Source organism: Chlamydomonas reinhardtii, chromosome 6 (genome assembly GCF_000002595.2).
Source record: "Chlamydomonas reinhardtii strain CC-503 cw92 mt+ chromosome 6, whole genome shotgun sequence".
Taxonomy (NCBI): domain Eukaryota; kingdom Viridiplantae; phylum Chlorophyta; class Chlorophyceae; order Chlamydomonadales; family Chlamydomonadaceae; genus Chlamydomonas; species Chlamydomonas reinhardtii.
Window position 1 is genome coordinate 2,896,234 of NC_057009.1, and position 11,981 is coordinate 2,908,214.

The following is an 11,981-nucleotide window of genomic DNA, read 5'->3' on the forward strand; positions in this document are numbered from 1 at the left end:
TCGCGGGCCGGCGACGAGGTACGGCACGGCGACCGGTTGCGCTACTGGCGCGCAACTGGCCCCCTTATTGCCCCGGCCTGACACAGTGTTACAGTTTCAATGTTTTTACGAGCTCTTTGCAGCCTTCAAGAGTGGCGTCGCTGGGCGGAGTTTGCGTCGACTCCACTCTTGTGGCATCCACTCGCACCTGGCCCGACGTCATGCATATTATCGGCCTCCGCCCCAACTCTTACATCCCATCGGACCTGGCAGCATGTTTGGGCATTGCACAGTATGCGAAGTAAGGGCTCTAGCGGCACACATCATGCAGTCCCGCAAAAATGGGCCTGCCTCAATGCAACCTGCTCCTCAGAGACTAACTCATTAAACTTGCGCAAACATAACGATAAGCCGCATAGTGGCCAGGCACTGCCGCGTGATAGGCGTTGGAACTCGTTTTAACTCGCCTTGGCTTGGTTGGTTGCCTACATTTTCGAATCATCCAGCATTTGTGATACTCTAAGAGGTGAATAGAGCTTGGGGCCACACGTCAAAACAGCAGACGTACGCGAGACACAACCCCGCTTGCGTGGGAGATGCTGCTTGAACAACTATCCAGCCGCTCTAGAACACAATACGCATTATGCAGTCCCCTGCACCGGCGGCGTTCGGCAAGCCGACCTCAGTTTGCAACACCTGTGTCGGCTTGTAAGCCAGAAGGCAGCCCGCGCGCCTGTGCCGGCCCGGAAGCCACAGCGACCGCCTCAGCCTCCCGCCGTTCCCTATTTCTAGCGGGCCTAGGCTTGGCAGCCTGTACTGCCGCTGGCCTGTCGGCGCCGCGGCCTGCTGGCGCATCGCTGGTCCGCTTCCCGTGAGACGGGTGCAGGGAGGGGTCTGGACGTGTGTGGGGCATACTGAGGGCGGCGGCAAGGCCTTCACCTGCTGGTCAAAACTGTCACCGTGCTGGCTTTGGTGGCTGCAGCAGCCCGCCGGCATAGCAGCTGGATACATGCGCGGGGCATTTGGGGCTGCTTCCGAATAGCGGAGCGAGAGCTCACGGGTGGCAGGCCCTGACCACTACGTGCCATCCCAACCCACCTAACCCACCTGACCCGCCCACCCACGCACCCACGCAACAACAGCGCTGACGTCCTGAACAACCGCTACTGGCTGGTGCGCGCGGGCGAGAGCTACTCGGAGTCCTTCGGGGAGCCGCTGACCAACCCGGTGTGGAAGACGTCGGAGCGGCACGGCCTGTCACCGCTGGGCAAGGAGCAGGTGACGAACGTGCGGGGGCTCGAGGCCGCAAGCCGTCAGCAGCGGGGCGGGGGCCGGGGGCCGGATCCCGGACGTGCCGGGCTTTTAGGTTGTTGCCGCGGTGGGGTCGGCCACGCGGGATGACGCCGTGGAGCCAGCCGCCGAAGGCCAAGGCGCAGCTGATGACGCGTGCATTCGGTGCCTGGCGGGCTTCGGCTTGGCCTTGGCTTGGCGCCGGCTCCCTGGGACTGTGCAAGCAACCCTGTCCCGGAACCCGCAGAGATAAGGCATAACAGCCAGCATGTCGCTGAAGCGCCTCCGACGAGACCGCTCGCTGCGCCACGCTATGTTTGGCGCCACGGCGCAGGTGCTCCGCGGCCTGACGCCCGACCTGGAGTCCCTGGGCGCCTGCAGCGATGGTTGTTGGCTGTGGCCCAGCATCACACAGAACGCCTACCAGACCGCGGAGGTGCGGGCGCGGCAGCACGTGTGCCGTGTGCAGTGGTGGGGCCAGGGTTGGAGACACGCCTGCAGGCCGCAGAGTGGCGGGCAGGGACTGTAGAGGACTAGAGGCGGGGGTGCCATGCGCGGAGTGGCGGCGGCAGGGTAATGGAGGGAGACGTGTTGGAGGAAGGAGGGATGGGGCAGGAAGTCTGGGGAAGGGGTTCGGACAGTGTGCTGCCTGTGGAGAGGGGACATGTCCTGCGTGACTGGGGATGTTTGTGTCCCGGGTACGGTTGGGCGAACGGGCAATCAGCGGGGGTGGGGGGGCAAGAGGACAGCGAAGTCTGGTGCAGCCGGTGCGTTCAAATGACTCGCATAGGGCATTTTTGCGACACCACTCTCTCGTTCCTGGTCTTCACCATGCACGTCCTGGCCCCGGTGTTGGCAGGTGGTGGCCTACACACTGGGCATCGGCCGCAGTCGCATTGTGCCGGAGGTGAGGGATGCTGCTGTGTGCAACAGCGATACACAGGGGGGTTGGGTAGTGTGGGCTTGATGCCGCTCGCTGAAGCGGGCAAGCATGCAATAGGACTCTGATTTGGCGCCGCAACAGCACAACCGGCTGTATGGAAGACGATGGAAGGACCCTACTGCCCGCCCACCCCCACTTGTAAGTTAATCGCTTAGCCTTGCACGGACGGCTACCCCCGCGCAGTACTCGTTCCTGGACGCGCGCGGAGTGGGGGCGCTGGAGAATGAGCGGCTGGAGTTCGCGCGGCGGGTGGTGGAGGAGGGAGACCTGCTGGACGCGGGCTGGAAGCCAGAGAAGGGTACGGGCGGGCGCGTGCGTGGATGGGTAATTGTGTGGGTGGTTGTGTGGATGGCCGTGTGCGTGGGAATGTGGGGTGAAATCGAGGCGTGCGCGTGGCGTGGGATGCTCGCCGCACGCATGGGTGGCGATGATCGTGCATGACAGGCCTGTCGGTTCGCAGTGGGCATAAGCGCTCAGGACAAGGGCCCGGTTATAGAATCAGGTGTGCGCGGGGGGGATTTATCTTAAACCCAACTAAACCAACCCCCCGAACCAGAGCGCGGAGAAGGTTTGGTTTCAGCTGCATCTTGGGGGTCAAACACGCCGAATGGCTGAACAATCCAAAGGTTTTGACGGCCGTGCGCCGCATGGCCCGTTGCAGGCACGGACGGCACACCGCATGAGAGCGTCAACGATGTGCTCGTGCGCATGAGGCAGGTGGGTGGGATGGCGGCGTGAGGGTTGCGCGCAGTGCCCCTCCATGCATGTGAACCGCGCAGCGGATGACGCTGTGGAAGGGATCCAGGGCCACCCGCCAACAGGCCGCTGTCAACCTTGCTAGCAAGGGTTCCCTGTGTCACTCGCTTCCGGCACCAGGCGTATTTTTGATTGCAGCTGGCACGCCAGCCCACGGCGCCACCCACTCCTCTCCGAAGCCTGCCTGCCCACCTCACGCCTCCACGTGTCTCTTCACATGTTTACCACCACCCCCAGGTCCTCAGCATCACCGAGACGCAGTACTTCGGTGACGACGTGTTGCTCATAGCGCCGGACAGCGACTGCCTCAGTGTGCTGCAGGCCGCAGTGCTGGGCGTGGACCTGCGGCAGCACCGGAGGTATGCGTTCAGGTGAGCCAGCTGGTGGGGGGGGGGCGGTTATGTACTGGAGAGGGTAAGGGAAGGAGTCAGCACAGTGGCATGCCAAAGCATGCGCGCAAGCGGAACAGTGCGCGGCGCGGGGTGCTACTTACAGAACAGTGTGACCGGGTTGACCGGAGCCGGAAGGAGCTCCACAAACTACCGTATCATACACCCATTGCCCCTTAGGGCGTGCGTAAGAGAGCACAAGAGAAGAAACACGCACGACCCGTTGGAGCGCGGGTGTTCGTGGGGTGCTTGTGCCCCTGCGAAGCTGCAGCATGAGAGCGGCCTGCCTTGGCGAGGTTCACCCATACGGCACATGCAGTGTCCTGGCCATCGAGTCCCACGCACACACGCGACTCAAGTCATGGAGTCATCCCTGTTCTCGTGCTGTGCTGTGCTGACAGGCCGGGGGAGGTGCGGCAGCTGCAGCTCAGCAGCGAGGCCTTCGACGCCAAGCCTGTCAGCTTCTCCTGCCCCGACCCACCCAAGTGCACCCGGCGTGCGGACGTGTAATCCCGTCCTGGACGGAAGCAGTGCATATCTCTTGTGATTACTGGTGTGTGTGGAGCCTGTATGTATGTGGGAGAGGAGGCTTTGTTGTATGGCCTTAACTGCTTCTGTTAGGGAAGGCCAGGGTAGTCGCTTGCCTGTGCGTAAACCTGCGTGAACGGCTGGGAGGTGCTGAGGGGTGGACTGGAGCGACGTCGACCTGGGGCAATACCCTGCGTCGCAAAGAACAAAGTAGGAGCTTGAGGCGCCAGGGCAATGCGGCAGCAACGCCCTGCTGTTGTGTGAAGTTCGCCGATGTATGTTGATTATGGGGCAGGCAGGCCAGTCAGGGAGTGGGCGTCTCCTGCCGCCACTGACCGCCTACTTACCGTGCTGAAGCACCTCGGGTGCTGGTGCGTAGTGCAGCTGGTCGGGGCTTGCGCAAAGGAGGTCTGCACTTGCCTCCTGGAGGCTTGAAATCCCAATGTCAGCCACAGTACTCGGATTCGTCAAGGGCTCTAGCACCGGCACTTAGTGCATTCTCGGTTCAGGTGCTTGGACTGTGGGCTCTCGTCCTGAAGCTACTAATACTAATACTCCTTGTGCACCGCTACTGCGCCGGCCTACATTCGCCTACCCTGGATGGCTATCAGCATCAGAGAAGGAAGGGGAAGGCGAAAGGCACCACACCGGCACATAACCTGGCTTCGCCCCTTTCCAGTCCAGCGTCGTCAGCGCACCCACCCCACCCCGACAGTGCCGCGACACCAACTTGCAACGGGTGCATGGGTGCATGGTGTTAGGCAGTACCACCCACTTGCCGGACCGGTCTCTGACTTCCCCTGCCCCGTGCCATGTCTACACGGGACACCACAGCAGTAATGGGAAGCGGCGACGACGTTGCCGCCGGTTGGCCGTCCGCGGCGTGACGCGCTGTGGCGGGAGCACGGGCGCACTACTGTGGACCTGTGAACGTATGTACGACAGCCAAGGTGCATACCGGACCGGATGGTAGTGCCGCGACGGGCAGTACCGGTATGGCTTTGTGCTGCGCAGGTTCACGTCACGAGAGGCTGTGGCGCGTGTCCCCACGGGTCCTGCGGGCTGCAAGGGCCACGGCCCCTCAAGCACTGGCGGCAAGCCGGTGGGGGTGGGGGGTTGGGCTGCGGCAATGACGACCAGACTCCAATCCAACCGTCCTGGTCTAGGCTCGTGATCCGCAAAAGAGATGGGTGACCAGCGCCCCTGCGCGATTGGCGGCTGCCGGCATGTTTACGGACATACCCCCGTCCCCGAGAGGTCAGGTATTGTCATGCCTGTGGATCTGTACAGCCCTAGCCCTCTTACATGGTTGCGGGCACCGCCTGTCCGAATCGCCAACCAAACGCAATTTGCTTTGTGTTGCAGTGGCGAGAGTCACGGATGACCCACCCTCATACTGATTTCAATACGTATGCTGATCTGCCTGAGTGCCTGGCCAGCCAGGTGCAACACACGCCTTGGTGGCAGGACTTCATAGCATGTGCATTAGGTGGCAGTTTGTGGCAAGGCCTACGTGCCGGCCGCGAGCAAACCAAAACTGGCCCAGCTAGTATCATAAAAAACTTACTACACCAGTTCACCACCCAACCAGCCACACAATACATCATCACATGCACTCACGCGTCGCGACCATCCCACGGCCTCACGCAGGGCCCCTAAGACTACCGGCGTCATCGCCTCACCGCCCCGCCGCGCCGCCGCCCGACGTCGCGCCCGCGCCCTCGCCGTGCTGTGCCCCGCCGCGCGCCCCGCCACCTCCTCCTAAGAAGTCAGACAGCATCGCGTCTACGTTGAGCACCCAAGGCCGCGCCGCCGCCTCCTTCACCAGTGCGCCGCCGGGTGTGGACGCAGCCAACGCGGCCGCAGACGGCACCGCACCGTTCTTGGTGGCTGTGGGACCAAAGGGCCGATGGGGCGCACATCAGTCAAGCCACGGGATCAACGTCCGCCACACGGGACCGGCTGCCCCAGCCCCTGCAACTTTCTGGCGCGGCAGCGCCGCGCCCCACGCCTTCCGGATCCCACAACCCCGGAACCCAACACATGGACGCTGCCCGCAAAGACAGACGCGCACACCGCTTAGCACCCCGCTCAGCACGCCGCCTACCTGCCAGGACCTTGGCGTTCGCCACCACCTGCGCCTCGCGCTGCTCCTGCCATGCGGCCATGCGGTCCAGGTAGGGGTCGGAGGGTGGGTGCGGCGCCACGCCGGGGAACGTCTTGTCGAACACCACCTTGAGGACCTGCAGGCGAGTGGGGCGGTGGCGGTGGTGGAGAAACAGTAGAGCGGTGGGGCTGTGTTCTGATGGCGTGAAAAGGGATGAAGCTCGAGACAGAGGAGCGACCACCAACTGCGACCCACACGTCGCATACGCCGAGGCAAGTAAGCTTTTCCTCATGCGCTGCACACGAGATCACCACTGCGCTGCACAAGCAGCGCGCTTACCTCCTCATTGGCCAGCAGTGCCTCCACCAGCTGCTCGCGCTCGCCAGCCGAGAGCACCAGCGGCGCACCGCCACCACCGTCCGCCCCCCAGCCGTCGCCTCCCGATCCCCCACCTCCACCTCCGCCAGGGGCCCCTGCCCCGGGCTCATAGCTGAAGGACGGCGGCCCTGGTGGTGCCACGCCCCCTGTGGCTGAGACGCGCACAGCCGACGCGACCGCGGCGGCGGCGGCGCGGCCGCTGCCGGGGCGGCTGAGTGCTGCGCTGCCGGGTCGCCGCATGGCGGCGGCGGCGCCGAGTGGCGTCCCTGACAGCGGGCGAGACACGGTTGCGCTGCCCCCCGGGCCCCGCGCGCTGAGTGGCCGTGACCGCGCCTGCGCCCGCTCCGCGTTGGAGTGCTCGCGGTGCCCCTCCGCCTCTGCAGCCATACAGGCACGGTGAGACAAGATCGGCAAGATGACGTTAATTTGACTTGCTTGCACCAGGAGACCGAGCCCTGCAGCCCGGGTTATGCAATAAGTCTAGAGGTCTGAGCCGCCTGCCCACCTAGCACTCTCCGCCGCTCGCGCACGTCGTCGATGCACTGCCGCAGGATGGCCTGCAGGCTGGTGCGCTGCTGCAGCTCCAGCGTGTGAGCGGCGCGGGCCTGCACGCCGCGTGTGAGGACACGTGTATGGGGCAGCAGTGAGCCCTTGTACGACATCAAGCGGCGTAAGGGCAGCCCCCTCCGCCCTCCCGCGTCAACCCAAGTCCGTGCATCACACCGGCCAAGCCGCCCGCCCACCCGCCCGCCCACCCGCCCGCCCGCACACTCACACGCACACACCTGCTTAGTTCTCCGCCGCTCGCCCTCCAGCAGCTTCTTCAGGCTCTCAATCACGTCCTCGTAGCGCTGGATCTTAATCTGGATCTGCGAATCCACGCCGCCGCCGCCGGTGCCCGCGCTGGATCCAGCCGCCCAGGAGCTGCCCGCTCCGCCGCGCCCCCCAGACACCGCTGACATGGGCCGCCCAGACATTGCCGACATGGGCCGCCCGGCCGCCAGCCGGCCCGTCATGACACTGCCGCCGCCGCCACCGCCGCCATCCTCCAGCGCCATCAGGATGTCATCCCGCTCCGCGTTCAGCGTGGCCACCTCCTGCAAACAGGTGACGACGACAGGCACGCCCAAGAGCCGGTTTTGCCTGGGAGCGGTGGCGGAAAGCTTGCTGCGGCCGCGGCCTTGTAACACCAGCTCGGCCCGCACATACGGTGCAAACACGTGCGATAAGGACCCACGCAGCCAAAACAGCCGCGGCCGCCACTTGGCGACCGACCTCGTACAGTGCTCCCGTACAGTGCTCCCATACAGCGCCCCCATCCTCCACTGTCCATCCTCCCACACACACGCACACCTGTAGCGCCGCCGCCAGCTGGTTCCTGAGCGCGGCGTTCTCCTTCTTGAGCGCCACGGTCTGTTTGATGAGGTACTCGCGGTCCTCCTCCTGCAGCTTGAACTGACTGCGCAGCCGCCCGTTCTCCTCAGCCAGCAGCGCGTGCTTCTTGTCCAGGATCTGCAAGTGAGCAACAATCAAGTTAGTGAGCAAATTGAGTGAATGGATGTGTGCGTGCGGGTGTGTGCGTACATGATAACAGTGCAAGTGTAAGTGTGCTTTCGGGGCTACAAGCGCGCTCTTGGCCCTGTCTGCGACCCTGGTCCGCCCGGGTTTGGCTGCCCCGGCTTGCAGCCGCAACCCGCGCACGCCCGCCCAGGGCCCCACCCTCCACCCTCCAACCTTCCCCATGTCCCTTGGGCCCCCACCCCTTGTTCCACCCCCCCCTCCGTTGGCTTGCTTTGGGTTCTTGAATGCACTACCGCCTCCCTCTCACCCTCCTCCCTCTCACCCCGCTCCCTCTCACCCCCTCCTTTCCCAACCCCCCCGCCATCCCCTCCCACCGCCCACCTGCGCAATGTTCTGTGTGGTCTCCAGCTCGTTCCTCAACGCCATGGTCTTCTCCATCCAGTCCGTGTCCTCCTTGTTGGGCTTGCCGCGCTCCGCCGCCACCGCGCCCTCCAGCTCGTTCAGCCGCGCCGTGAAGCGCCGCAGCGCGCTGTGCTCCTCCGTGCGTAGCGCCGCGGCCTGGGCACGTGGGGCGCGGGCGGAAGGGGGCCAGCGGCGATGGATAGCGCGGCGCGTTACCGCATACATGTTTGTAAGACTGTATGTTTTTGCATTAGCCCGTATTGCATTCGGAAGGGGAGCGCGGTAGCGTAGAGGCGCACACGCGCTGCTAGGTGTCCACCAGCGCGCACCTGTGCGTCTAGCAGCCCCTCAATCTGCTCCACCACTTGCGCGTGCAGCTCCCTGGGTGCGGTAAGGTGGCAGCACGGACACGGTGAACACATACACATGCACACGGGGGATGGCCGTGGTGGGAGGCAAAAGGAGGCGGAAAGCACTGGCACAGTGGCGCAAGGCTATATCTCTGCGTGTCTCCCGCACAAGCCGCATTCAGAGCCCCCCACGCCGTTCCCGCACTCCCACTGTTCCTCACTCCCGCACACCCCAACTCCCGCACGGCCTCGCCGCCGCCAGTCCGTACACACGCCATCCCGCCCGCTCGCCCACCCACCAGTCCGCATAATCACCCACCCCACCCACCCCACCCGTCCTCACTTGATGTTGGTAGTGGCCTTCCCGAACGCGGGGTGGTTGGGCCGCTCGCCCCGCGCCACCCTCAGCTGGTCTTCGAGCCGCCCTATCTCGCCCTGCAGCTGCGCCTCACGCCGCATGTAGCTCTCCTGCCGCCGCTCATTGTCGGAGGTCAGGTCGCGCACACGGTTCTGCGGGCGGCGGCGCGGGTGGGGTCGGGCGGGTGCGTGCACGGCACGTGATGTGTGCCCAAATGGGCAGCCCCTAGTCCCCACGAGCCCTGAAACCCGGCCCCGTGCTTGTTAGGCCCGAATACGTGGCCCCCTTTTCTCCTCCTGTGTCTCGCTCACGACCGAACTAAGCCCTCCGCCCTCCGCCCTGGCCCTCTCCCTCTCCCTCTCCCTCCCTTCCTCCCTCTCCCTCCTCCCTCTCCCTCTCCCTCCCCCTCTCCCTCTCCCTCTCCCTCTCCCTCTCCCTCTCCCTCTCCCTCTCCCTCTCCCTCTCCCTCTCCCCCCCGCCTCTCCCTCTCCCTCTCCCTCCCCCTGCCCCCCACCCGCCGCACCTCCAGCTCCGCGGCGTGGTCCTCCAGCGCGTTCTGACGACTGATGGCCGCCGCGTAGTGCTCCTGCATGTCCCGCATGGCCGCAGTGCGCGAGGGGCTGCGCGCGCCGCCGCGCCGCGACGGGCTGCGCGAGCCGCCCCCGAACGGCCGCTCGTCGCCCGACACGTCGGTGTTGGCTCCGCTGGCGTTGGAAGCGCGACGCGAGGACATGCGCGAGGCGCCGCCGGCGGCGGAGCCGGGGCGGTCGAAGGGTCCGCTGTTTGAGGCACCTGCCGCGCCTAGGCCAGATAGCGACATGGCTAGGTGGGAGAAGGACATGCGGCCCACGCCGGCGGCGGAGGAGGCCATAGTGCTGCTGCGCGGCAGCCGCCGGGAGCCGCTGCGGCCCGTGGTGGAGGCTGCGGGAGTGGATGGAGAGGCACGGCGGCGAGGTGTAAAGGAGCGGACCGGTGGGCGGGGCGGTAAGGTGTTGGCAATGAATGGGTGACGCCACCCTGCACCGTGGCGTCGGCGCGCTGAAAGCACGGCGTGGATGTTGCGGCCGTGTTGGCCGGCATCGCTACTGTGACGGTGTGTGTGTGTGTGTGTGTGTGTGTGTGTGTGTGTGTGTGTGTGTGTGTGTGTGTGTGTGTGTGTGTGTGTTGTGAAGCTGCTAGTTCGAAGGCTGCGGCCCGGCTGCCGGCCCACATGCCCTGTGCCAGCTTTAGAACCCACCTTCCCCCGGCACTTTGATGGACATGTTGCGTTTGAACTGCGCGTGCCGCTCGTTCTTATTCAGTACCTCCAGCTCCTGACGTAGTTGTGAGGCCTGTAAGACAGTGGGTGCACGATTGGACGCAGAGTGGATTGTGCAAGGTGGGTGCAGGTGGGTGGCAGCAGCCGGCCAGCCAGCAAGCCCCCGTCGGACCCCTACTTGTGCAGTGCTTAGGCACCGTCTCAAACCACCTTGGCCCCACCTTCTCCTGCATCCGTGTCAGGGGCGTGTATCCCTGCGTCACAGGCCCCCCGCTTCCCGTCGCCGAATCTGACATAGCTGCAACGGTGTGAGCGCTGTGTGCCGCGCAGGCGGGCTCCGGCACCGGCGTTGTGCCCGGGATAGCCCCGCGGCTCCCCTTGATGCTACTGCAGTTGGCTCCTTATACTATAATAAGCACGTGCGTTGCATTTTGAAGCCCAAAGGCGCTCTCTCTGCAGCAGGCCAATGCCGGTTGAGCTCGGCTCTGGTGGAAACCGTCCCGTGAACGTGCTACTTATCAATGATGAAGCTCAAGGATTTGTTATCACTGGGTAACTGTACAATGCGCCACAAGAGCAAGGCTCGAAGATATGGAAAGGGTCTTTGGTCAGAATGAATGCGAGGTACTGTTAATTACAATACATATGCTATAACTGCATTTAGGACAGAGCGCAAGGCTTGCAGTACTTCCATCGTGTCAAGTGGGATCGGCCCCGCTTCATTACGGCCTTTCTTCTCCGTAAACCAGTGCGTTCACACTGCATACCAAGCATGTGAGATTATTCCGGCTTTAACTTCCGGTAAAAACGAGCCTCAAGCTCCAACCGGTCTAGTTCAGAGCTGGTCAGCGTTGATTTGAGGTGGAAAAACCTCCCTAGCGGAGATGATGCAATGCCAGCCCACAACTTCCAGCTCAGCGTTGCATATGTGGCCGCGCCGAGCAGCATGCCCAGGCATGCGCCTGCGGCGACCTGCTCAAGCTCGTGGTATCCCAGGTACACCCGCGATGTTGCGACCATGGCTGTCGCTACGAGCAGCGCAATCGACTCAAATCCCTCAACCAGACGCGTGGATAAGCTCTTGAGCGCGAACCCGCGCGCACACAGCAGCGCGTGCACGGCGAAGGCAAACGCGATGCACTGCGTATGAGAGCTAGGCATCCCAAACTCATCGCACAGATCCAGCTTGGCGCACGTCGCGGGGGGCCTTGGGTGGGCGAGCAGATGCTTCAGGGCGCGGGCGACGCCCTCGTTCAGTACCAGGCCCGCAAAAATGACCGCCTCGTGGATATCCCTGCGGATGTCAAGCAGTCGGGTCAGCGTCAGGGGCTCGGGGGGTGCAACAGGGCGGGCGGCGCACCTGCGGCAGTAGAAGGCGCTGGCGTGGAAGAGGATGAGCACGTAGGGGATGAGCGCCGCGTACGCCAGCAGCTTGCCCAGCTTGTCCCCATCGTCATAGTACACGCAGCTGAAGTCCGTGAAGGCCATGGGTGCGCGCGGGCTTCACGGGGGTGTGTGGGCCTCGGTCAGAGAGGTTGGGTGGCCGCTTGGAACGTGCCCGAGTGCCGCTATGCCCTAGTCATTAGCAATTCAATTTGGAAGTCGGGGCGTTGACGATGCGGTGTGAGTATGCAATGTATAGTACATTGCGGGCAATGCATTGAGTGAGTTCGGGCGGAGCTGATCTGCTGTGGCTGTGTACGGGCCGCCCATGCAACAGTA

The 11,981-nt window shown here is 64.1% G+C and overlaps 3 protein-coding genes across 3 annotated transcripts; 1 reads left to right on the forward strand and 2 right to left on the reverse strand.

The window, feature by feature from the left end:
* Positions 1-108: 108 nt before the first annotated feature.
* CHLRE_06g272300v5 (uncharacterized protein) lies at positions 109-4,446 on the forward strand. The gene is made up of 8 exons (XM_043062963.1): positions 109-850; positions 1,122-1,257; positions 1,604-1,705; positions 2,129-2,176; positions 2,396-2,510; positions 2,874-2,929; positions 3,206-3,339; positions 3,759-4,446. The coding sequence occupies exons 1-8, from the start codon at positions 576-578 to the stop codon at positions 3,865-3,867; spliced, it is 975 nt and encodes a 324-aa protein (XP_042923669.1). The 5' UTR covers positions 109-575; the 3' UTR covers positions 3,868-4,446.
* A 728-nt stretch (positions 4,447-5,174) lies between these two features.
* CHLRE_06g272350v5 (uncharacterized protein) lies at positions 5,175-10,813 on the reverse strand. The gene is made up of 12 exons (XM_043062964.1): positions 10,481-10,813; positions 10,239-10,332; positions 9,525-9,922; positions 8,987-9,153; positions 8,623-8,674; positions 8,273-8,449; positions 7,724-7,882; positions 7,156-7,467; positions 6,876-6,975; positions 6,332-6,747; positions 5,993-6,128; positions 5,175-5,775 (listed from the first exon to the last, which is right to left on the reverse strand). The coding sequence occupies exons 1-12, from the start codon at positions 10,553-10,555 to the stop codon at positions 5,564-5,566; spliced, it is 2,298 nt and encodes a 765-aa protein (XP_042923670.1). The 5' UTR covers positions 10,556-10,813; the 3' UTR covers positions 5,175-5,563.
* A 68-nt stretch (positions 10,814-10,881) lies between these two features.
* Positions 10,882-11,863, reverse strand: CHLRE_06g272400v5 (uncharacterized protein). Its single transcript, XM_043062965.1, has 2 exons — positions 11,620-11,863; positions 10,882-11,553 (listed from the first exon to the last, which is right to left on the reverse strand). Exons 1-2 carry the CDS (start codon positions 11,745-11,747, stop codon positions 11,040-11,042), a joined length of 642 nt encoding a protein of 213 aa, XP_042923671.1. The 5' UTR covers positions 11,748-11,863; the 3' UTR covers positions 10,882-11,039.
* Between the last annotated feature and the right edge of the window lie 118 nt (positions 11,864-11,981).